The sequence below is a fragment of the Sarcophilus harrisii genome, chromosome 2 (genome assembly GCF_902635505.1).
Source record: "Sarcophilus harrisii chromosome 2, mSarHar1.11, whole genome shotgun sequence".
In the NCBI taxonomy this organism is placed as follows: Eukaryota; Metazoa; Chordata; class Mammalia; order Dasyuromorphia; family Dasyuridae; genus Sarcophilus; species Sarcophilus harrisii.
The window spans coordinates 204,372,040-204,394,841 of record NC_045427.1 but is presented as its reverse complement, the minus strand read 5'-3'; the positions used below and the strand labels follow the sequence as shown (position 1 = coordinate 204,394,841).

At 39.0% G+C, this 22,802-nt stretch overlaps 1 protein-coding gene and 1 long non-coding RNA gene across 4 annotated transcripts in view; one reads left to right on the top strand and one right to left on the bottom strand.

Annotated features, from left to right (window-relative positions):
- CMIP (c-Maf inducing protein) overlaps positions 1 to 22,802 on the bottom strand; it is a 259,640-nt gene that overhangs the window by 69,007 nt on the left and 167,831 nt on the right. For all 3 annotated transcript variants that reach the window (XM_031951284.1, XM_031951283.1, XM_031951282.1), the window contains exon 3: positions 18,665 to 18,715. In XM_031951284.1, the coding sequence (XP_031807144.1) occupies positions 18,665 to 18,715 (51 nt within the window). The remainder of the gene's footprint in view (positions 1 to 18,664; positions 18,716 to 22,802) is intronic.
- LOC116421493 lies at positions 966 to 20,139 on the top strand. The gene is made up of 3 exons (XR_004231866.1): positions 966 to 1,200; positions 8,116 to 8,249; positions 19,930 to 20,139. It is a non-coding gene; the product is annotated as an uncharacterized LOC116421493 (long non-coding RNA).

The following is a 22,802-nucleotide window of genomic DNA, read 5'->3' as shown; positions in this document are numbered from 1 at the left end:
ATCTTTATAATATTTAATATTCCTTGATTAAATAGAACAAAATAAGACAATATATCTTATATCTATCTGTTTCTACCCCTAGGAGGCCTTTACCCATAAGTTAAGAACTACTGGATTTCATGATCATCCTTCCATACATTCTATGATCCATGAAACCATGTAACTTCCTTTTATGAAACCAAACAAAATCTTGGTTTTGAGATATAATTTCACAAGTTGGGCTATGGAATTTTCCTCTAGCTACCAGTAAATAGAGGTAATAGTTTTTTTTAAAATAACTGTTTCTTTAAGTCATTCTTCCTACTACTGTAAATTAAACGTTCTGGTTTTTAAATTTTACAAAATAGAATTCTGGAAAACATTCTTGTTTTTTAAGAAAGTAAATGCATGTTCCTATTTTAAAGAATAAAATGGGGTTGTTCAGGGCAAATTATCCCCTATAATTATGGGAAATGTTATTTGTTTCAGTTGGAAAGGCCTCTTTTATTGCTGTATACATTATATAGTATTCATATGAAATCTTGCAAGTCATGGTACAGAATTTCAGGGGTCTTAAAGTGGGGGGCCAATATACATAGGAAAATAACTGTGTCTAGTTACTAGTCTGTCAAAATAACCAACAAATTTGTTGGGTTTGCTTTCTATTCACTAAGTCCCTTATTCATTCATTCATTCATTCATTCAACAAATATTTACAGTCCAAAGCCCTTTGCCCACAGGGAATACAAAGATGAATAAGGTTCCCTAATTTCCTGAAGTCTGCAGTCTAGCACGGGGTAATAAGTGGATTTAAATGATTTGGTACAAAGCAGAATTTGTAAGTATCATAAGGATGCACAAAGAACTATGGGAATTAAAAGGAGAAGTGATCACTCTTTTTGTCCTTTCCTTTGAGCTCAAGAAGAGATTATAAAGGTCTCCTCCCAAACATAAAAAGGGAAAAAAATTCTTCCTCTGTCCCCACTCTCAGAATCTCTCCTTCATCTAGGCTCACATAAAATTAAGCCTCTATTTGAAATGAAGGCTTGCTAAAAACCAGTGGTCTCCCTGATAATTAGCAATACAGACTTAACAATGGTTTAGAATTTGGAATTATGCTTTTTAAAGGAAGGTGGGAGAAACATGAGACTAAAGTGTCCATACTCTGACCCAAGGCTCTACTGTAGGCCTATAAGCCAAGAAGATCAAAAGCAGAAAAAGGTACCAAATATGCCAAAAGATTCATAGCAATTTTTTTTTGTTGAAATAGAAATAGACCTGTGATTTCACTGATAGAATGAACTTCTGTGTAAAAGAAACTATTTCTCTGCAACTTAGTCACAGAGTATCGCCTAGGATTCCTTTAAAGTGAAGTCATTTGTCCAACATCACAAAATAGGTGGCAAAGGCAAAATGTGAACTCAGTTTTTCTGGCTTCTAGACCACTGGGAACGTCTGGGTTATTACTGGGAACAATCAAATAGTAAACATAATTAAGAGCACACTATGTGCCAGGCACTGTGCAGAGTAAGAGCAGGGGACAAAGAGGTAAAAGATAGTCCCTGCCCTCAAGGAGTTGACAGTCTAATTAGGGAGACAACATGCAAACAAATACATAGAAAGCAAGTTATATTCAGGAAAACTGGAAAATACTAAGTATTAGAACTAAGAGGAGTTGAAAAAGGCTTCCAGATAAAGATGGATTGTAGTTGGAACTTGAAGTCAGGGAAAGTTTAGAGAAAAGATAATGAGTTTAGTTCTGGGCATGTGGAGTTTAAGATACCTTTGGGCATCCAGTTTAAAATGTCTAAAAGGCAATTGGAGATCAGAGCTCAGCAGACAGACTGAGACCAAAAATAGGTAGGCTTGAGAATCATCTGCATAAAAATGATGATTAAATCCATGGGAGCTGATGACATTACCAAGCAAAGTACATTGAGAGTTAAGAGAAGAGAGCCCAGGGCAGAACCCTGTGGGACACCTACAGGTAGCCAGCAAAAGGGACTAGGAAGGAGTGATCAGATAGGTAGGAAGAGAAGCAGGAGAGAGTAGTGCCTCAAAAACTTAAACAGAAGATGAGATCAATAAAGTCAAGACTGCAGAGAAGTAGGGAAGAATCAGGATTGAGAATGTCACAGAATTTTTAAAAATGGTTTATCTAAGAAGCAAAATAGATGCTTACTGATTAGAAAATTATTAAAGGAATTATAACACATGAATATAATAATAGAACGGTACTATAAAGTAACTGAAGAATACAGAAAAGCTTGAACACTTATAAAAACCGATGCATTATTTAGAATGCAGTAATATATACACACACATATACATATGCATATAAAACAATGGAAACAAACCCAAAACAGAAAACATGTAATTATAATGACCAAAAGAACTCTCATGTCTCTAAAGAAGATAAAATATAATCATTGTTTTCCTTCTTTGCAGAAATGGGGAGTAATGGGTATAAAACACTGCATATGCTGCCAAGTTAATTTCTGAACAACTCTTTTTATTAATTATTATTATTTGCTTTAAGGGATGGCCTACCAGGTAGAGATGAGGAAAATTTAGAAATGATAATATAAAAACAAAAGATAAACATTAAAAAATCTTAACTGGTTCAGGAACGTTATCAGAGAAGAGAGAAAAGTGAGGGTAACCTAAAACCAAGGAGAAAATAGCTCAAAAGGTTTATGGCATTCTGGTTTTATATGTCCCTCTTGGAAAAAGAACTAGGTTAATAATTTCATAATCTAGGCCATATACTTGAAGAAATAAGTGAGAAATCAGTACAATATAATGGAAAGAGCATTGGATTGAAGCCAAAGGACTAGGATTCAAATTCTTGCTCTATTATACTGTATTATGTTATCACAGGCAAGTTACTTGCTCTCATTGAGTCTCAATTTTCTTATTTGTAAAATGAGGGAAGGTTTGAACTAGATGATTTATTTAGTCCCTAATAGCTCTAATCACTATAATCACTAACCATCTTTTAAAAGGCTTAAGCATTGATGAACTAAGTGACACCCAACCTGAGCCAGCCCAGCCAAGTGCCATTTAAAATTGAGTACTTTAAATTATTTCTTCTTACTGAAAAGGGTCTTTAAAGTAAAAAGCTAGCCTCTAGTTCTGATGATACTTTGACCTCGGACATCTATCTTCTTTCAATTACAAGAGATGTCCTGAAGTATAGTCTTAGAAGACAGAAGCCCCCCAAACTCCAAGATGATTGAAGTTCTAGCAATTTGGCTGACTGGCTCATCCAGCATCACCAACTGGTAATATACAGTGATAATTAGAGCAAATACTTATTCACTAGAAGGCAAGAAAGAGGTCTCTGTTGGGTCTCAGACCTTCACTGGGTGACTCAGAGAATGTGAATGTGCATCCAGAAAGCTTGAGAACCATCCTTCCTTGTGCCTCCCCCAGGAGGCTGCCTCCCAAAGTAGGTAATGCTTCCAAGAAAACTCCAGGATTTTGGCTCTGCATCCCCTCCCTCACGCCCTGTCAGGTGCACTCACTGGTGGGAAGTGGCCAGTTGTCTGCCTAGAGTGGGCTGACACTGACAGGGGAAAGGGAAACAGGTGAAGCTTCCTACTGGGAAGAAAACCATAATCATCCCAAGGTTCATCTGGGTCACAAGCACCCTGCAGGTTTGGGAAACCCCTTTAAGAGGGACCTCAGGGCAAAACAGTAGTCACCACCTAAGGAAGGAAAGCCTCCCTGAGATAAAGTGTGCTAATGGCCTGTATCCATCCTTACTTCCCCAGAGGCCTGACTGCAGTTTCAGCCCTTCTCCCTCCCCTTTGATAAGCTGTGCTGCACAAGCCTCTTTGGTTCAGCCCTAGCACTATCTCTGCGCACCTGTGCCCCAGATACCTGCATCATCAGTGATGTCAGGCAGAGTCATGAGCACTACCTGGGGACTTGGGCTGGTGTCAGTGAAACCTGAGATTGCTTCAGAGATAGCTTTCAGGAGAATTTCAGAGGAACTTTGGAGCCCTTCGGTTTTTAACCCCAAAGTTCAATTTCCCAGGGCCCCAAGTGTTGATAAGGAAACATAAGTGGCTTTGTGTCTTCTGGCCTGGTGAGACACAGAATTATAGTACTTAATCCTGTGGTCTTCTAGACCAACCATTGGACAGATGAAGACAGATTGAGAGTTAGCCTGGGTGACCAGGAGAACAAACAGAGTAAGCATTTGAATCCAGGGCCTCTAACTCCAAGTCCCACATCCTTGCAACTATGTCCTCCCTTCAACAAGGATCCTGTTGTTTACTCTGCAGTTCACTCTATCTATATAGAGTATAATCCATAATAGAATTTCTCTTCCCTTTTTATGATTGCTTTAGTTCATCTTCAAAGAAGAGAAATGAGTTTTCGGAGAAATAAAAAGTTGCTCAAAATTCTCAAATAATGAACCACCACTTTTCATAAAGAAGTTATTTGTTAGCATCACATTTAGGGGATGACTCTTGAGTATGGGGGTACTGAGCAAAAATGCCAAATGGCAACAGTTGTAGAGATGAGCCAGACTGGGAATCTACCTATGGGCCTTGCTTTTCTGCTTGGCAAGTCCTCAAGCCAACCTGAGTAACCTCTCTGCACTTCTTGCTTAATCTAAGACAGCTATCTAACAGTGGATAGAGTGCCGTATGACCCTGGGCACCCGTTTGCCTCAATCTCAACTGTAAAATGGGGATAATAGCACCCACTTCCTAGAGCTGCAGTGAGAATCAAATATTTGTCAAGTGCTTAACATAGTGCCTGGCACATAGTGGGTATTTAACAAATGTTTGTTGCCTTCCCCAAATGCACTCTCCAGATTCCTTTACTTAGCAGTCTCCCCCACCTTCACCATCCCCTACCCCTTTATGTATTATCTATCAGAATATAAGTCCTTGAGGATAGGGTACATTTTATTTGCTTATATTTATATCCCCAGCACTTACCAATGAGCCTGGAAAATCCTAAATATTTAATAAATAGGGTCTCTCCTCTCCCTATCTCTGTCACTCTCAGTCTTTATCTGTCCCTCTCTATTTCCCTCTCCCTCTCTCTCTCTCTTCTTCTCCTTTCTCTGCCTCTCTCCCCTTTCCCTTCAACTGAGCAACTAGGAGCTAAATTCACAATCACTATCAGCCTCCACATTCCCAGCAAGGCCTACTCTCAGCAATATGGTTTTCAGATATGTAAAACAAAAAACTGAAGTCCCTCGGGCCACTCATAAAAATAAATAAATAAAAAGAACAACTGTGGTTTATTAAAGGTTCATTCAAAAAAGTCAAAGTGGAATGAAGCCCAAATCAAAGAGGTTCAAGTCCCAGGCTCTGTTCTTACCTGCATGCCCTACTTAACCTAGGGGCTCTAAATTTGTAAGTAAAATGAGAAGATTAGACTACTTGACCTCCGAATACTCTTTCAACTCTATTAAATGATCCTATGAACTCAACAGTCAGCAATGGAAACAAAGAAATAACTCAACTAATGTTGAGAGATTCTACCAGCATTTGGATGGACTAATGACTCCTAATGAAGATCACAACCATTACTTAAATAAACATTTTATTATTATCATTGGAATAGGAGTAAACACTTTTATTGGTATAGCTTTAAGGCAACAATTACTATTTAACTGCCTCCCTTTTTTTGCTGAGGCAATGTGGGTTAAGTGACTTACCCAGGGTCACACAGCTAAATGTGATGGAGGTGAAACACTGAGTTATTGCAAAAGAGTCTATCTCATCAAAGACTCAGTACAGTAAGTAAGGGAACATACTTTTGTAGACAGAGGCATCTTTTACACATATGTATATTTTACTTCTATTAATAAAATAAATTCATTTTAAAAAAAAATCACTTCATTCATGGAAGGTTTTTTTCTCTATGTATTTTCTCGATAGGTACTACTGTTGCTATTCTTGTGGGGGCATCTGAAATTCATGAATGACTTAAATGATTCCTTATACTTGAAAGGGATGAGAGGCATTGCTTTACTATTCCTTCCTCTAGATAGCCCTTAGAGACAAGGGTCATTTGTTTATTGAATGACTGGTTTGTTTCATGACGTATTTAGGGATAATTAGGTTTTTGAAATGGTAATTTAAGGACAATAGGGCATGTGAATACCATTACTGGATGCTCTCAGAGAATCACAGAATCAGGGGTTAGTGTATATGTTCTATTTTCCCAAATTAAAGCCTAATGTGGGCTGGCCCATCATCTCAAAAGGCTACAGCACAATGTTAATGAGACAGTATCATTTTATTTCCACAGGGGTCAGTAGGTGTCACATAGATGACCAGTGAGTGATCACAAACTTGATTCTAACTCTGGTCATAGAAAGACAAGGGAAGGGAAGGGAAGGGAAGATGGATGGCATGGCATGGTCTACTGCAATGGAGGAGAAATAGCTCAATCAGTAGGGCCCTGATCATATCTTAGGGAAAACACATTACTCAGCCAGCACAGATAACCATATTCATCTCCTTACTCTGCCAAGTGCCTAAATCTCATCTTTTTCATTTTATCAGATTCTCATGGTCCTTGGAAGATACTTGTGAGACATTCACACAACCACAACTTAACTAGGCTTGAATATATGACTTGAAAAACAACAGGCCACAGAAATAACTGGACATCTGGGGGGAAAGCACTTCCATTAATGAGAAAGACAGAAAGAGCATGAGATTCATTGGATAGATCTGCAAGTGATCTTCACCTAGTTTGATCTTTTATAATTTGACATTTGAAAATACTAAAGTCTAGAAAGGTTGATGGCTGAAAACAGCCAGTTTACATGTCCAGGGCCTCTGACTTCAAATCCCAAGCTCTTCCTACTATACAATACTCAATTTTTCATTTTTCTTGCATACAAATCAGGCATGGTATCCCTTTTCTATAGTTAGTTTAATAGCTAGACAGAAGTTCCCACCAGCTATATCATCACTGATATTAATCTAATCTTGAGATATTAATCTAATATTAGATATTAATTCTAATTAATTAGAGATATTAATCTAATCTTGACGTTCAATTCAACATAGAAAACATCCTCATTAATACTGCTAAGAACAGTACTGGGTTGCTCAGAAACATCTGTAGAAGAATAAGAATGTTTATACCACTACTCATTTTGATATTAACATCTCAGAAGACTCAAGAAAAATGCAACTAGATGGGGAAAAAAGCAAAAGAAAAGAAGGTCAAGGATGGATCAGGCAAGGAAAAGGTTCACAGTCAAATATGAGTGTCAGTGAGAGAGGGCAATGGGGAGAAGAATAAAGGTTGGACATGGAAGAGACAAGAAAAGAGAGGCTCAGAGGATGAGAAGTAAAAAAGGATTACTGGTGATCTATATGAAAATGTAGGTCCCCTCACTGGTTGTCAAAAATGTCCTGGAAGCTATGAAGACTATGAATCTGAGATTCTAGACAAAAGCACTAAGCAATGCCCGCTTAGTTAATCCCTAAAATTGTCTGAACAATGAGTATCCCCTTATTCAAACACAGCCTAAAATGGTAGGGGAAGCATATCCCCTGGGATCATAGTAAACATTTATGAGTGGAAAGGAAAGCAGGAGATCTGTAATGCTTCCCTCTGCCAGACTAGCTGTACCAGACTCCACCTGCCTGTTCTGGACTGGCCTGTATCCACAGGCCCGATCTCAGATGTCACATCTAGGTCCACAGCTGCCTCAGCAGGGAGGAAGAGGAGGGATGCAGAAAGCGGAACTGGTGACAGTGATACTGTGTTTCCTCATGAATCAGTCACAGAATCATCACTGACTCACAGACTCTCAGGGCTGGAAGAGACCTCAGAGGACACAGAATCGTGGGAATTATGAGCAGGAATGGGGCCTTATTGATCATCTAGTCTATTTCTCTCACTCACCCTTGTCATTTTATATGTCAGAATATTAAGGACTGAGTTTGGGGCAGGGAGTGGGGATGGGGATTTGCCTGAACCCTAGTAATAATTCAGTGACAAAGTAAGGATTCAAAATCTAGTTCATTTAACTCTAAAAGCAGTGCCCTTCCACCCAGTGTCAGAATCTCTTCCATAACATCCTTGACCAGGCCTTTTATGGTCTCAGCTTTTATGAAATTGACTTGTACCATTATTAAACAGTGCTTATTGTGAGGAAGAGCTGATTTTCATCAACTCAAAATCTGCCTGTCTGAAGCTTCCACCCAATGTTCCTGATTCTGCAGAACAAGTCTAATCCCTCTTTCCTATGATGGCCACTTCAGAGATCTCAAGAGGTAAGCACATCTCCCTTTAGTCATGAACACAGCACAGGTATATCTCATTTCATGGAGCAGGTGCATTCCCAGTAAGTGGCTATAAAAAGAATTTCTGTTTAACAAATCATATCTTTCCACTGACGTATATAATCGTGTTCCCATGGGAAAAACCCTGGCCTTAATGCTGAAAAAAAATTACACTTAAGAATGTAGCAAGCCTTAATCCCCCCCAAAAAACCACACAAATAATTTTTTAAAAAATATATTCTGACAAAACATCTCATTATTAGCAGTGCCCAAAATAAATCATAGAATATAAATACTGTAACCAGAAACTTCACTCCCTTGGGGTTAGTTCCATGTGAAAGAGAACTGTATCTATGTGAGGGTGCTGGGCTCTTTAAATGCAATTCCCAGATGGGAGACACAAAACTGTCTTCTTCCTTCCTGTCAGAATGAAGGAACTTCTCTATTCCCACCCCCACCCCCACCCCCCACCCTCTGCCGGACCCAAAAAATACTGTGTTCTAACCTCACATTAGTAGCCCCAATCTGTGATTTCTCTGTGATTTCTTTAACTAAGTATTTGAAACTGCTGTGAAGGGTGTATTCTTTGTTCCTTGGTATATTAGAATAAGCTCCACTAGATTCCTCCTCCCTTCCAGAGGAGCAGCAAAGTCTTTCTACAGAGGGGATTCCTTTATTTAAAAAGATCAGTTCTCTGACATGTCATTTGTGTCATTAAATGCCACAAATTTACTTAGGAAATATAAGTTTAAATGTTAAAGTTGATTTTTTCCCTTTGGGAATAGGGGTAGATCATGTTAAGGAAAGGACTGAGAACATATCCTTACTGATGTCAGAAAGGGACTCCCTCTCTATAGGTAGTGAATTTTTCTAAGGATAGTTGCTAAATAATGCAGACAGATCATCATTGTGGCAATTTGGGCTCCACCTAATTTGACATACTCCCATTCTCCTTCCCAGGCTAACTTTGTTTGTCTATTCCTTAATATGGTATGTGTAGGGAGACCCAAAGGAAGTTTAAAAATGGGGGAAACAAAATTGCTACAAATACATAACAAAGTCCCAAACTAAGAGAAAATCGTCCCAGCCTCACAGAAGATGTAGCACAGTTGTAATAGAGTTGAAATCACAGAATTAGAAAGGACCTTAGAGGCCATTCACTCCAAACGTGACCCTCTCCAATTGCCTTGTCAAATGGCCATGCAGCTTTTGCTTAAAGATTTCTAAAGAGGCAGAAACCCAGTGTACTTTGGGACAACTTTAATCTCTAGGAGGGTAAAGGCCTAAGTTTGCCTCTCCACACTTGCGACCTACTGCCTTGCTTTATCTGCTGGGGACAAGCAGAATAAATTTAATGTCAAAACAATGACAATAACAACAGTGCTATGGTGCTTCCCATGTGCCAGGCACTGGGCTAAGCATTTTGCAATTATCATATCATCTGATCCTCACAACAATATGCCAGGTGAAGGGTCTGCAGAGGGGTATTCCCACTGGACCTCCTGGAGCAAAGCTTGGATGCTACCAGTTGGCTATGGTATGAAGGGGACCATTTTTCAGGCACCTGTTGTATAGGTAGTTTATCTGTTTCTGACAAGGGCAGCACCATCTTCCTGGAAGTCCAAGGTTACTAACTTGGAATCATTACCTCTCCATTTTCCCAACACAATCAGTTGCCAGACTTTGCTGATTCTGCCTCCACATCTGGCTCTCTTTCTATTCACGTGGCCACCACCTCTTACCTGTGCTACTGCACCAGCCTATTTGGTCCCCATCCCTCCTCTCAGGATTCTCCTTTGATTTGTAGTCCTTATGGACTGATATTTCCAAAGCATAGATCATATCCCTATTTAAAAAGCTTTAGAGATTCTCTATGGCCTCTAGGATCAGAGACAAACTCTTTACTTTGGCACTTAATCCCTTCATAGTCAACTTGAGCCTGCATTCCCAAAACTATTGCACATTAATCCAGTCAAAGTATCCAGGACCTTCTTCCGTCTCATATCTATGTGCCTTTGCACAGATTATCTGCCATGTTTGGAATGTGCTTGCTCCTCACCTTTGTGTCTTTAACTCCCTAGCTTCCTACAGAATTTATCACAAGAATCATATCCTACATCCTTTCCTGATTTCCTAAGTGCTCCCCCATTCTGAAATTAACTTTTATTCCATTTGCATATATTTTACACTTACTTTCATGTACATATGCGAATAGGAGTCTGTATTCACATATGTACATGAAAGTAAGTACAAAATACAAATACAAACTCCTTGAGGTCACACAACGCTTTTGTTTTTTCATCCTCAGTTTCTCTATCTTGTAAGTTCTATGTTTGAATAAACTATCTGAAGAGAGTTATCACACCTTTCCTAAGTCTTCTCCTGTCAGAGGACCTGGAACGTGATGACAAGCTCTGCTATTTACTAGCTATGTGATTTTGAGTAGTCCTGGGACCCTGGGATAGACTCAGTTTCTCATACACAAAATCAGGAGGCAGTTGCGCAGTGGCTTCTAAGGTCTCTGTAAATCCTATAAAACTCACTTGCTGGGTTAACGCTGGTAAATGGTTCATTAGTCTTGATCACCTTTGTGCTATGGCTATATCATTGTAGCCCCTAAAACAGGTTAAAGGTGTTCAAGCCATTCAGAAGGCAAAAGAGGCTGTTAACTTCCAGCTCTTTCTTCTCCCACTCCTGTCTAGGAAAAAGGTCAGTAGAACAAGTTTGGTGCCGTCTGACATCACTCTTAAGTTTGAACTGGAAAAAGTCTTGTTGGCTTCTTGCCTCAATGAGGTCCCAGTACATCTCCTCAGGGGCAGATGCACATGAGTAATAGAGGACATAATTTCTTTCCACTGGCTTTGAAAACCACTATATTGGTGCTCTAGGGTGCTTGGGGATCCTCTGGGATGGTAGCACCTTCCGAGATCTTGGCAGGCACTCGCGGTCAATTAGCCACTCCACCAAACACCTGTTACCAAGAGAATTCAGTTGGCTATAGAGTCTGATATTTCCAGATCACCACCCTTATGAAATAATAGCCTAATAGCATCAGCAGGGACTGGAGTTGCTCTTTTAGAATGTCTCTGGTTACTCCCTTTCTGATGACCTGCTTCTCCTCTGGTCCTGTGAGGGAGATAACCAAAACTGCTAAATATCCTCCCAGGTAAAAAGCATGAACTTCAAACTCTCTTTCTCACTCACACTTTTTCAAGTGAGCCCTCAAAAGTTATATTCCTTGTCTGCCTTTCAAGCAGAGATGAGTCAGCACAAAGACTAACAGTGACTTAGCTTCCTCACTCTGTTCTGTGACATAGAAATGGGGGTGGAGAGAGGAGAGATGGGGATTTGGATGGAGATGGAGATAAAAGAAAGGAGAAGAGACGAGAGGGAGAAACACTGTTTCCTATTTCTCTGCAACAGAAGAGTCTTCCAATCAAGATAATATCCCATTTGAAAAACCTCTTTTTTAAAGCCCAGAAAACAAGCTAGCCTAACAAATCATTTGTGTGTGTGTGTTTGTGGGGAAGTACTTTAAAACTTGGTGGTTCATATTTTCAGTAAAGGGAAGAACTCAATTTTTCCTTGTTTTGAGAACTTGGGAAATGTCTTTTTTTGCCTTGGCTAAGTAATGGGCATTTTTGCTCCCATACTATAGACAATTAAAGGCATATAAGTGTCACATTTAAGTGACCATAAGCAGCAACTCAAAGATTCAGCCTTATACCCCCTTTGCCAAAAGTCATCCTTGTGGAAATTTCCTCCACTAAAGGTAGACTTGAACTCACCAAGAACTTATAGTCTTTAAGAGTTAGTCACCTGAAACTAGAAAAGTTAAATCAATTTTTCCATAGTCACACAGCAAAGTTGTAAAGGTAGGTTTTGAACCAAAATATTTCTAAACTCAAAAGTCTAACATCTGACTACTATGTCAACCTGTTTCAAGGAGATCTTTAGCTTACACAACTGTTTCCAAGAACCTTCTGTTGGGATTCTTCTAATAGACCACCAATCACAACACTGCTTTTTATTGCTTATGTTCTGGTATATAACTGATCACAAGGCTTTTATCACTTTGTATATATGTCCCCAAAGCCAGGCAGCATGACACAGGATAGAGGGCCAGATCTGAAGCCAAAAAGACCTCTGTTCAAACCTGTGTTCTGCTTCTGACAACCTGTGTCCTTGAATATGTTCTCGCTATATGACCATGGAGCATTATTTGACTCCTCAGTCTTCACATCATTGAAATGGAGATTATATGAGCTATAGGAGTATCTTTAGTACAGGGCTGCTACATGCCTTAAAGATAATGCCATAAGACATTTGTGAATTTCAGAGTGTCTTCTGAGTGACAATTATTTTCCAGCATTTTGCATACACTAGGTATTTAATAAATACTTGAAATGAAAGTCACAAAAGTCAGAAAAGCACTACCATAAAGGCATTGCCAATCAAATCCCTCTATTCTACAGTCTTAGCAAGGCTTTAACTGTGGAGAGAGGGAAGTAGCTCCAGCTCCCTTCTCAAAACTCAAAACTTCTAAAAATTTTTATGAGTTTTTAATGGTTACTTGTTAACATTCTATATAATACAATGACCCTGATGGGAGAGATGAAGGTTTCTTTCAGCTCTAAATTCTATGATCCCACAAACAAATGAGGAAAATGATTTCTGTAGTTATTATCAAGTTAGTAGAAGTGAAAAATCACATAACCCTATGAAGCAATGTAAATAGTGCAGGAAGGTGGCCAAAAAAAACTGTAAGGACTGGTTGGGTCCAGCTTCCTACAGGTGGACAATCAAATCCATACCTGAAGCAAGGGAAGAACAAAGGAATTAGAGGGATCAATGTTATATTTAACCACCCTTTCCCAGGGATGGGAAAAACTGGTCTTTGGTTTGAGAAGAAAGATCCAGCTTCATTAACACTGAAAAACAGCATAAGGGGTTATGCTCCCACTAAATCCCTGTCAACTGATACCAGAACATTATCATTCACGGACTAACCAAATTGCTGGACTGTAATTCCCCTCTCCCAAAGGATTATGAGTTATGGGTAGGATCTATGTACACAGGCTTAAAGTGGCCCTTCTTCATCTCTCAAGTCCAGGCCTGCCGCCCCCAAGGTAAAAAGGGAAAAAGTAGACTAGGCTCCAAAATTAGGTGAGAAGCTAGGGAAGAAGGAAAGAGTGACTTGAGGAACAGTAAACTGAGGCGGCAATATGGTGTGATATAACAGCTCACAGTCATAAAGTACTTTAAAGTCTGAAAGTTTGTTATATACATCATTTCATCTGATCTTTACAAAAATTATATAGGTGTTATAACATCTTCCTTTTATAAATGTAAAAACTGAGCTTAGGAGAATGTAAGTGATTCACTCAGGGTGGTACAAGAAGTAAGTGGCATCATTTGAACTCAGATCTTCCCAAATCCACACCTAGAACTCTATCCACGACTTCTTCTAGGAGAAATGTTACTGGGTTTGGCAACAGGGCCCCGAGTGTGAATCCTGACTCTGCTCTTTACTGTCTAACAATCTTGCACAGATTGTTTTCTTCCTCTCGGCCTCAGTTTCTTCATGTGCAATAACTACAGTGCATCTGCCCTGGATCTCTCTTCAGCATTCAAGTTAATGATCTTAGGAGGACACGAATTCTGTTTGCCTCAGAGTAGTTTTATCCAGCCTTCTCGACTGGAAGGTTTTTGTCTTTCTCCTTCTGGCCCAAGGTCTCAGGAAGTCTTGGGTACATGGAGGGAGGGAAGGAGAGGGAGAGGGAGGAGGAAGAGGAGGAAGAGGGAAGGAGTGAGAGAGACAGAGAAAGAGAGAGAGAGAGAGACAGATAGACAGACAGACAGACACAAAGAGAGAAACAGAGATATATAAAGAGAGACAGAGAGAACCCTAATCCCTGGGTTGTCCTGAAGTCAAAATATGATTTCCCTAAAAAAGGAAAAAACAATCTCACCCTAATCTGCTAATCTGAATACTCTTTCTCCTGACCTTTAGCACTTCCAACCAAAAGCTCAAAGTGCTAGTCATTGACCTTTCCTGAAACAATGAGAAAAATCTCATTTTAGGCCTTTTACAAAGTATACTAAGAAATTCTGCCCTCTTACCCTTCTTCCTCCCCCCAAAAAGAACAGCTTAATACTGACCAACTGTTACCCTGGCTGTTTATTTACTAGATCCTGATCTCCAGCTTTTTTGAGTTTGTCTCGTTGGTGTTTTTCTCCAGTTGAGTTGATTAGGGGGCAACAAGTGAATCTTAGGCCACAAAGGAAAAGGAATAAGGGCAGTAAAAGTGTTTACTGCCCCTTTATCCCCAAGGAACAAATACCACCAAGGAGTTAAACTTGAAAACTTGAACCATCAAACATACCTAAGAGAAGTAAACAAACCCTCAGAGGCCAGACATCTCCATATAGTAATCTCTTTATCCTCTTAATTTTCTTTCAATTCCTGAGAGAACTACAAATTCACCTTCCCCAGCCTTTACCAGCCAAAAGCTCCAGGCCATCCTCTCTTCTCTATTCACACTACTCTATTTGACTCTAGGACTATTGGGTAAGTCAAGATCTATTCAATGCCTTTCCCAATCCATCTTCTAGGAGTAAAGCAAGTGCTTTGCAGGACACACTAATATAATACGTCTTGCTCCACAGTACCTTTATTGGCCATATCAATATTATTTGTAACTAATCTAGTGGGGGAGGTGGGATCCCGAAACTCACTGATAAAAACTGATAATAGAGCCAGGAAATAAGAGGCTATTGGCAGACACCAAGAAAGCACTAGAAGTTATGGGAGAGTAGCCTTTTGAATAAAATACATGGGGACTATAGTAATAGAGGGAAGTAAAAAGCAATCAAATTCACAGACTAGAGTGGTGGGAAAATATTGAAGTCAGAAGTTATAGGATCAAAGATTTAGAGCTGTAAATAACCTTAAGGAGAAATGTATAGAAGTAAAGTCATTTATCACCTTCTAAGACAGGTACTTCCATTCTGGGGAACCTCCAGCTGTATAGTACAGTGGAAAGAGGTCTGCATTTGGAGTCATTTTAAGTTAGAGTACTTAAACTAGAATTCTAGCTCTGCCACTTAATTAACATCGGTGTAATCGTGAGCAAGTGGTTCTACCCTCTCTTGGAATTAGTAAAATCTCATCTGTAAAATTAGGGGGCTGAACAAGATGGTCTGTACATTTCTTTCCACCATTAAATTTAAATTATATAAAAAAGTTTTTTAAAATCTGCTTATTTACTCATTGAAATTTAGTGCTTGAAGGGTCCTTCAGAACAGTTTCTCTACTTATGTATCACAGGGTTGTGGAATTAGTGCTGAAGTTCATTTCACTAAATAGCTTAACATAATAAATAAGTAAATACTTCTTCCAATTTTTTATTTTATTTAATCAGCTAGTGGGCCAAATCCAGCCTCCTGCCTGTTTTGGTAAGGCCTCCAACATAAGAGTAGTTTTTTTTTTTGACATTTTAAAAACTAATAAAACTTTTCTTTAAAATATAAAAACTATTCTTAGCTCAAGAGCCATACAAAAACAGTTTTCTATGTACAGATCATAATTTGTCTATAAGTTATCTCATGAAGAAATTTCCTCTACCAATGAGTATCAATAACAGCTGTAAAACCTGCAATCTTAAAAGAGTTGCCTATGGGAACTGAGAGGTTAAGTGATTATGGGAGTTGAGCTCTCCATCCATTGTTTCCCATTGCCTTTCAAATTTTGAATAGATGGATTAACTCTTTCCCCATACACACGTAGTGTTTTATACATACATAGATATTGTTATTACAAATTACTTTAAAAGCATTATTGTATTTGTAGTCATTTTTTAGCATTATACAATTTCTCAAACAGATGTTAATATTACAAATAATATCAGGAAAGGTCTTCAAAATGTTTTACATTAAGATAGGGTCCTCATTCTGAAAAAGATTGGGAATAACTGCCTTGGCTGTCATCTAATTAAATACCCTCAATTTACAAAAAAAAAAAAAAAATTTGAGCCTCAGAGAGAACTGCTCAATGTCACACCACTGAAGACAAATGCTTGGGTCCCCTGATTCCCAGCCGGAGATTCCTTCCGCTATACAAGACTGTCTTCCCTACAATTTATCTGTTTTTAATGATGCATTATTTTTCTTTATTTTCAGAAGTAGGCAATCTCTAACTTTTGGCCATAATTGAAGCATTACTGCCACCTAGTGGTAGTATACCCTAATTGCATGAAAAATTACCTTTCTTGAGGTGTTTGTTCTGACAATCTCAAATGCTGATCCTGCAAATCTTAAGGCAAAAAGTGCTTGGCAAATGTTTGTTGCCATTGATGAAGATGAAGTCCTAGAGTGTGCTCTCTATCACTCAGTCCTAAATAGGGGCGTTGTTTCTTCTACTGTTGCTTGATATTGTTTGAGGAGGAGAATGGCCCCCCAGTCCAACCTTCTCGGTTCCTTGGGAAGAAACCTGAGGGGTGAGAGGGAGCGCCTGCTTGCCGGAGATCGCAGAGCCTGCCAGCGGCAGGGGCGGGTTCAACGAAATGGGTAAACTGACAACCAAGGTCAGTGCTCATCTAACTAAAATGAATAATAATGAAGGCTCAGAGAAATCACAGCATCATGCTAATGGCCTGACATCACCTCATAGTTACTAAATGGTACAAAAAGCCCAATTTTCTCCTCACCTCACTTTAAATATCCACAGACTGCAGGTCTGTAACTCTTAAACTTGCATGGCAGCCTTGCTTATTTGGTGCAAAGTCCGGCTCCTGCAGAGGCCGGGGTATCTCACAGACCCTCCTGAGCCAGCCCCGGAGACCCGCCCCAGCCATCGGCCCTTCTCAGCTTCATGCCTGAGAACAGCAGATTCCACAGCCCTCCCTGGGCCACCCCCGCCACAAAGCAGCTGCGGCCCCTGCCAGAGAAGGGGAGATGGGCTCAGCTGCCAGCAGAGTTGTGGAGGGGATGCCTTGATTTGGGCAGCCTGGGCAAGAAGATTAAATTCCCATGCCCATATTCTGAATTCTCTGTGCAGAGGCATGTGAGGAATCCTAAATGGTCACCTTGTTTCCTTGGCAATCACTGTCCCGCCGGGGCATTAAACAGCCAGTGGCCACCATCAATCATCCCAGCCTTCCAGGCTTACTGTAATGATGATGACTGATGATAAACACAGACCATTCCAGCAGAGTCCCATCTGCTCTTCCAGGACCGTCTTTTTCTAGACCACTGCTTTAACATTAAGTTCCAGCTCTTTAGTATGACAAAGGCCGGTGAAACTCTGATGCAGAGAAGAGAGTTACCAAGACGTTCAATAAAGACCTTGTTCCACAAACCCAAATTCTGATTGATAAAAGCTGATTCTCTACTGAGAGAACAAATCAACTCACTTTTATTAAGCCGCTCAGCAACAGGCACTATACTAAGTGCTAAGGAAAGAAAGACAAAAGTTCCTAATCTCAATGAATTTACATTATTCTAGAAGTTGCGGTCACTTATATAGTAAATACACATATATTATTTCCTTTATTATATATATTTCCTTTATTAAAAGGGTTAGGATTCTTACAAGGTGCTAAGTCAGTTATCTTAGATAACTTGTAAGAATCCTAACAAAAAGGTAAGGTAAAGAGGGAGAGAGCATTAACAACTGGAGAAGAGAAGTAGAGCTCAGGGGAAGACTTCAGAGAAGAAATGGACCTGAGTAAAACCTTGAAGGAAAATAAAAATTCTGAGAGATGGGAAGGAGACAGGATCAGAGCACAGGATGTTGTTGACCTCCCACAATAGCTTGTGAGTGGGAAAATTTCACTCCTCAAACAGGGGCCACACCAAGGGTGTAATCCCCATGTACTTCAGCATCTTCCTGTAGATTCAAAGCAGAAAAATGGACCAAAGAGCTTAATCACTGAAAGAAGATGGAGAACATAGGTTGAGGCTTTATCTTTTATCTTGTTGCAAAAGTTCTTATAGTTCTACTCCTAAGGACATCTCTGAAATAGAACCATGAGCCAAATATCTATTCCCCTACAGTAGCCCACATTCCAAAAATAAGTATCTTTCTAGTCCTTTCCAGACCCACAGAAGACAGCTGGGCTGGGCATTCCTCATACTCAAGGATCCTGGAAAATGCAGGAGCTAACTTTCTGTCTTCAGAGAGAATTCCATCTAACATCTCAGGAGAGGACAAAGATTGCCCGTTTGGCTGCTTTAATAATACAAGTAGATTGATGCCTTTCAAACTTCTTGGGCATAGATTAATTACTGTACCTGATATCACCCATCATCACCACTACCACCAACATTTGCTTCTGCTACATCCTGCTCATCATAATTATCATTAGGTGCAACATCATAGAGATGATAATGATTATAGGACATACCTTCCACTGCAAAGAGTGAAACCACTGGTCTCTCAGATAGCTGTTTGCAGCCTGCAATGAAAAAACAAAACAATAAATGTGTTATCATCTGTCTGCAAAATTTTCAATCCATTTAGCACAATATAATTGGATCTCCTGCCTACCATGCTCTATCATGTCCTTTCATCTTACTTTAACCATCTACTGGATTACCTATTTAAATTGGTCATTAAAAAAAAGGGAACCAGAGCTGGGATGGGGGAATTCAGAAAATTAAGAAGTTCATTTTACCAATGCTTCTAGTCTCATTAAAATCTTCATGGCAGAGAGGTGACCCTCGGCTCCTGAAAGCTGTGGCAATGAAGCACAAACTCTGGCAGGTTCTTCCATGTTGGAAAGATATGTATCACCATATTGATACATATCTGATAATGAACTAAAGATCTGTTGTCCAAGAGCCAGCTTAACTAGGATTGGAGAGGCTCATTACCAAGCTGGCTCCACAGTGATCAATTTTTCCAGCCATAACAACCATAATAAAAATCCATCTGCTAAATTGTAGGCAGGGTCAGGGAGGAGGCTGCAATCTGCCTGAGAAAAAGAACTCTCAATAAAAATTACAAATACTCATTGATGAATGGTATATTTACTTTTATGGACCCTTATGAACTGGGTATTTTAACTCATATTTTGTATACTCAGTTTATTTATATATTCTAAAATAAATTTATTTAGCCAATCCAGTGGTTCCTCCATCACTGATCAGGAAGCAGATATTATAGGATTAATTTGTTTGTCCTCTTGTCCTATTCCCTAGTTATGGAGTCTGAAGTTATATATACACAAATACAGTCTAGGAAGGATGATTCTTAAGTGGATTTAAAAGTCCTTTCAGAATCTGTGCTCTTAGGTGACATATGGAGGCCCAGTACCAGGTAATCAATTCTCCATCAACAGACTAAATGCTATTTTAAGCAGGGAATCTTCACCCTCTTGGGTGAAAGTCATCTGTGGAAGTTCTTTCTGGCACAGGTGCTGAGGGTTCCTTGCTGAATATCAAGTGAAAGGGCAATTTGATTTGGGTATCTATATAAATGCTGTAATTAGCATTCTTAGGAATAGGCTTTGTCTAGGTAAGCCCCATTATTTATGGTTAAACTTGGGTGATACTCAATGAGGAAAACAGTTGTGATGCTTCCAAAGGTCATAAGCTCCTGTTATCAAAATTGATAAAGACAGCACCAGTGACATCAATCTATTAAGGGCACAGGACATTCTTTTCACAGGTTCACTTCCTTCCAACTTGTCTCTGGAGGTAATATCACTTCGAACCTACTATGTGGCACTGATTCTCAGCAGGTAAATCCTTTCTTTCTCATAATGAGGAACAATTTAAGAGAAATTAAGTCCCCCATTAGGAAACTCGGGGGATTTCCAATTTAGAAAAAGTATATCCTTTGAAAGATTGGCTTCACTTTGTCCTTCTATAGCAAGAATCTCATCAAAAATATTGTCTACCTTTGCAGCAGAGATTGAGGGCTTCATGCAAGATGACACTCTCTCTCTCTCTCTCTCTCTCTCTCTCTCTCTCTCTCTCTCTCTCTCTCCTCCTCCTCCTCCTCCTCCTCCTCCTCCTCCTCCTCCTCCTCCTTCTCTCTCTGTCTCTCTTTTTCTCTCTCTCTCCCTCCCCCCTCCCCTTCATACATATCTACTGTAATAGATTTTAGAAAGAATAAAATCCTCCATCCAAGCAAGACAAAATTAACTTTCTCTGTACTAAGTCAAGATGACCAAAGAGAAATCAATCAAAAAACAAATCTTTACTGAATTTCTGCTGCATGCAAGGTCTTAGATTATGTTGGGAGTGGGAAGGACCTCTCTCCCCACTCTACCCCTACTGAAGAATGTTTTGAACATGAAAAAAGATACATGCCAGAGTTGCTATAAAGTATTGATGGTTTATCTGGCAAACAGTGATAGAATGTGGAAAATTAAATAACCACCAAAGATTTACCAAGCAGCTCAAGACCTAAACACTAAAGATATCACATGAGCCACTGTCAAATGAATAACACCAGTAATCTTTTGTTCTAATCAGTCAATGGGGGAAGAGAACACTTTAGGTAGAAGTGTTAAGGAAGGTTTTACAAAAGAAGCAGGATTTGAACCAGGCCTTGAAGCATAAGTATGATTTGCCCAGGTAGAGAAGAGGGAGACAGCATCCCAAGTAGGTAGGACAAAGTGAGAAAAAGTGGGGGGGAGGGGGGGAAGAATCGATTTTGAGACAAAAAGTAAATCAGTATGAATCAAATCATTTAAAATTAAAAGGAACGGGTAGCCTGCATATGATGAACTTAAAGATAAGACTGAAAAGAAGCAAAGAGGTCAGTTTACAGGCAGTTTACAATCCAGAAAAAAAAAATAATGAACTCTTCAGGGAGGGTGGTAATAATGAGAATAAACAGAAAAGGATAGATTATGCAAGAGGAATTTTTAGGAATCAACATAATATAGAAAGAATTCAATAGAATGCAAGTTTCTTGAGAGCAGAGACTTTTTCATTTTTAGTCACCATATTCCCAGAATCTAGCACAGTACCTCACACAGTAGGCATTTAATATATTTTTGTTGATTCACTGTAGCAACAAGAGCTCTGAGGTACATCTTGAGGAAATGATGATTATGTTATTCACAAAAAATAAAGAAATCAGGAGCTGGTTTGGGAATAGCTAATGAATTAAAATTTAGACAACACAGAATTTCAGAGTTGAGGGAGATCTCAAAAGTCAATCTGTCTAAATCAAACCTGAACAGGAATCCCACTATAATTTCCCCAATAAGTGGTCCTACAGCTTTCATTTGATGACCTTTAATGAAGGGTAAGCCACTATTACCCTATACAGCTCATTCTAATTTTTGATAGCTTTAATTATTAGAATGATTTTCCTCCCACTGAACTTAAATTAACCTCGCAAGTTAAAACCCACTGCTTCTAGTTCTTCCCTCTAGAGCCAAGCAGGACAAGTAAATTTTTCTTCCACAAGACAATTCTTCAAATATATGAAGATATATCTATCATGTCTTCCTTAAGCCTTTTCTTTTCCTAGCTAGTCACTCCATTTTTTTCAACTAATTTTCATCTACATATTCTTTCACTATTCTAATGATCCTTCTCTGAAGGCACACCAACTTATCAACATCCTTCCTGAAATATGATATACAGAATTGAACACAATATTTCCAAGTATTATCTAATAAGAATAGTACTTTATAAACTTATATATATGTATATATATATATATATATATATATAAAGTATTACTAGCTTATTTATTGATAATGAGTTTGCAGTCCACTAAACCATCCTCACCCATAAGTGCCTAATCTTTTTCATAGACTCTACTACCTAGGTAGGTCTGCTCCATCTATCCCTGTACATTTGATTGTTGGAACCCAAATGTAAGATTTCATACTTATCCCAAATAAATGTCATCTTGGACTCAACTCATTGTTCTATCTAGCCTGTCAAGATCAATTTAGATCTTGGTTCTGTCACTGAACACTTTAGCTATTCCTCCTTCCATTTTGGGGTCTTTTGCAAATTCGATAAACATATATGCTTCATGATACTGATAAAAATATTGAAGCTTAAATTCAAGGTCAGATTCTTAGATAATTCCAATGGAGATTTTCATCTAAGGTAACATTAATATCTCTTTGGTTTAAGATATGTTGACATTGTGGTCTCAGCAAGACATTCAAATGACGATGTCAAGCAAACACTTGGAAGTAAGGGAGAAGAGAGAGAGCTATTTGAGAATAGTCACAAAGAAGGAATTCTTAGAGCTATGGAAATAACTGAGATGGTCATGATATAATGCAACAATCAATCAATAAACAAACGCTTACTGAACCTGTACCATGAGCTAGGTATTGTGCCTGATGAGCTACAAAGTAAAAACTGAGGTAGTTCCTACACTCAAGAAGCTTCTCTCTTTTGAAAAGATATTGCTATTTTATGTCACAATTTAAAAAAAAAAAGGTTTTATTTCTGAAGTACAGAAGTAGAATTGGCCTTAAAGAACTGAGTTTAAGTACTCTTGACACATCCTGGCTATGTCAAGTCACTTAACTACTCTGCACTGCAGAGATTATAAAT